Source organism: Sinocyclocheilus rhinocerous, unplaced genomic scaffold (assembly GCF_001515625.1).
Source record: "Sinocyclocheilus rhinocerous isolate Xijiao unplaced genomic scaffold, SAMN03320098_v1.1 scaffold1596, whole genome shotgun sequence".
Taxonomy (NCBI): Eukaryota; Metazoa; Chordata; class Actinopteri; order Cypriniformes; family Cyprinidae; genus Sinocyclocheilus; species Sinocyclocheilus rhinocerous.
The window spans coordinates 310708-313539 of NW_015658739.1; the positions used below are offsets into that span (position 1 = coordinate 310708).

Here is a 2832-nt window from a genome sequence, read left to right on the forward strand (position 1 = left end):
CGGCGCATGCGCAACGCTGACCTCATACTTCATCCGCCCGGAGCTGCTTCTGTGTACAACTGTTGGCGCAAGCTAGATTCAAGTGATTATTACGTTTTGAATATGGATATTTTTCTTACAAGAACGCATCGATTCGCTACAGGAGGCCTTTGTTCATCCCCCGGAGCGGTGTGAGACACTTTTTTTTGTGGAAGGGTGCTTTTTATTTCACATCTTTTGGACTGAAGGAATGCAACACCCGCTGAGTACAACGACAGAGCTTGAAAGATCAAAGACCATTTTTAATATAACTCCGACTGGATTCGTCTGAAAGAAGAAAGTCATATACACCTAGGATGCATCGGGGGTGAGTGAAACACAGCCTAATTTTTATTATGGGGTGAACTAACCCTTTAACTGAAATGAAAATGTAAATGATGATATATTAGTGTTGCTGTAATGTTTCCTCACACATTGGTGTGTAGCTGGAAGTCTCCTGCCTTGTAGCCCAAAGCGAAGTTGTTCTGGGCCAGTTTGGACTTGGCCGTGTCGAAGGCCATCTGATACCCAGCCAGCCAGCCTTCATAACCCAGAACAGCTGCGGCGTGAATCGTCGGTCCGGCCAGATCGAAATCTAAATCACAGCCCACATTCATGAAATCACGCTTATATCCGGTCTTCAGCTTAGCGCTCTTCTTCCTGAAGATATCAGAGAGAGGATGACAGTGCAGTTACTGAATAGGTGGAATTGACGACAGAAAATGACAGAATTTTATAATAGTTTTTATGCTGATTTTCATATTTTATATATACACACGATTTTTTTATTAAGACTTTTATTTTATTATTTTATCTTGTTAAAATTTTTGTTTTTATTAAGAATATTATTTATTTTTTATTTTTATTAATATATTTTATTTTTATTGCAAAAAAATATATATTATTTTTCATGAATTAAAAATAATATAATTCATATACATTATCTTAATTTAATATTCAATATATCAAAATATGGTGACAATTCATATTCAATTGTCACATTTCAAAATACATAATCCAAGATCAACAATATATTACTTTTATTAAAGAAAAAGCTACTTATATTTTTTTTAAGACATTTATTTTTTATCTTATTAAAATTTTTATTGTTTTATTTTATTAACTTATTTTATTATTTTTATTTTTAAAAACATTATTATTTTAATATAATATTCAATACATCAAAACATGTTGATAATTCAAAACTGTCACATTTCAAAATGCAAAATCCAAAAAGTTACTTTTGTTACAAGTTGTTTTGTTTTTTAAGTGACTTTTTAATAATAAAACTTTATCTCTTGTCCAATCAAAGTGTTCACGTACCCAGTGTTGGGCACAAATGAAGTGTCCAATCCCAGCTTCAGACCTTTGGCCAGCTACACAGAAACAAGACAAAACAGTGCATTATATAACCATTTAAAAGCTTAATGCACATGTTAGAAATGGCGTCCTGAATTCACCTGATCTTCCAGTGTCACTTCATTTGTCAGAACATTATCTGTGTTCCACTTCTGGTTCAAAGTCAAGCCCAGATCCTTCACTTTGTACTTGGTCTCCAGGTTTCCAGCCGCCTTTCCGGTGTCTGTGTTACTGGAGCCACCGGTGGAGAACTCCTGAGAAACGAGAGAGAAACGCAGGAAGTGAAAGGATGCAGGGAAAGAGAAGAAGAACAACAGGCTGCACCAGCTGCTCGTAAAGTCATGTTAATTCATACTAGGAGCCTAGTTAGAATAGAACCGTATGGAGTTAGTTTGTATCTCAGTATCTTATTTGGTTGCACCATCTGTTATCAAATCCAAGACTTAAAACTACATAATTCAACTAATTCAGATTCAGTTAAACTTAATTATCTAAATAAATTAGTAAGACATTAATTTTTATTATTTTTATTTGATTCATATTTTAATTTTTTTTTATTAAATTATTGCTGTTTCTTAATTTAATATTCAATACACCAAAACGGTGATGGTGATAATTCACAATTGTCACAAATTTAAAATGAATAATCCCAGATCAACAAAATACTGCTTTTATTAAAGAAAAAAGTTTTAAAAATTATTAAGAATTTAATTTGATATTTTTTTATTAACATTTTATTTTTATTTCTATTTATTTAATATATTTTATTATTTATTTATATATATATATATATATATAATTTTATATTCATTAAAAAATAATATCATTCCTGCAAGACTTTGGTAGTTTTGGCAACAAGCTCTCCATAGGCTAAAGCTGAACATATCTTAAACCTTTACTGATGCACATTTGTAAAAAGGAAATGGTGTTAAAAATTGTGTTTCACTTTTAACTTAATTATATAAATAAAGAACACAAATTAAATTTAATCTAATGCAATGTAAATATTTCTCCATATAATCCAGAAGAGTAGAAAAAACACAGAATTGAAATCAGAACACAAACTGTTTACCAGACAGCTATATTGAGGTCACTGTGTATTTGGGTTTAAACTGAATAATGGGAAGATCTTTCTCACGCAGCAACGACAGGCATGAAACCTTCTCAACATTAGTGCAAAAACAAATTTAGCTGGAAAGTTGAGCTGCCAAAAGAGACCAAACAAATTCACATCCTCATGTAAAATATCCCAGTCTTACCATCTGACATCGACGTCCAATAAAGAAAGCAAGAAAGACAGACAGAAACAGGTTAGGAAAGAGATACACTGATGCAAACATTCAGATTCATGGGGAATGACAGAAAATCATTCCCAACTGGGGTATTATCATTAACTAAAACCATTAAAATAAAAAATTGATACTTGAAATAAAATAAAAGATATCTGAAAAAATA

At 31.7% G+C, this 2832-nt stretch overlaps 1 protein-coding gene across 1 annotated transcript in view; it reads right to left on the minus strand.

The window, feature by feature from the left end:
• LOC107722858 (voltage-dependent anion-selective channel protein 2-like) overlaps nucleotides 1-2832 on the minus strand; it is a 14179-nt gene that overhangs the window by 3913 nt on the left and 7434 nt on the right. The window contains exons 5-8 of the mRNA XM_016531351.1: nucleotides 2637-2639; nucleotides 1479-1631; nucleotides 1342-1394; nucleotides 451-678 (exon numbers count right to left, since the gene is read on the minus strand). Of these exons, the coding sequence (XP_016386837.1) occupies nucleotides 451-678; nucleotides 1342-1394; nucleotides 1479-1631; nucleotides 2637-2639 (437 nt within the window). The remainder of the gene's footprint in view (nucleotides 1-450; nucleotides 679-1341; nucleotides 1395-1478; nucleotides 1632-2636; nucleotides 2640-2832) is intronic.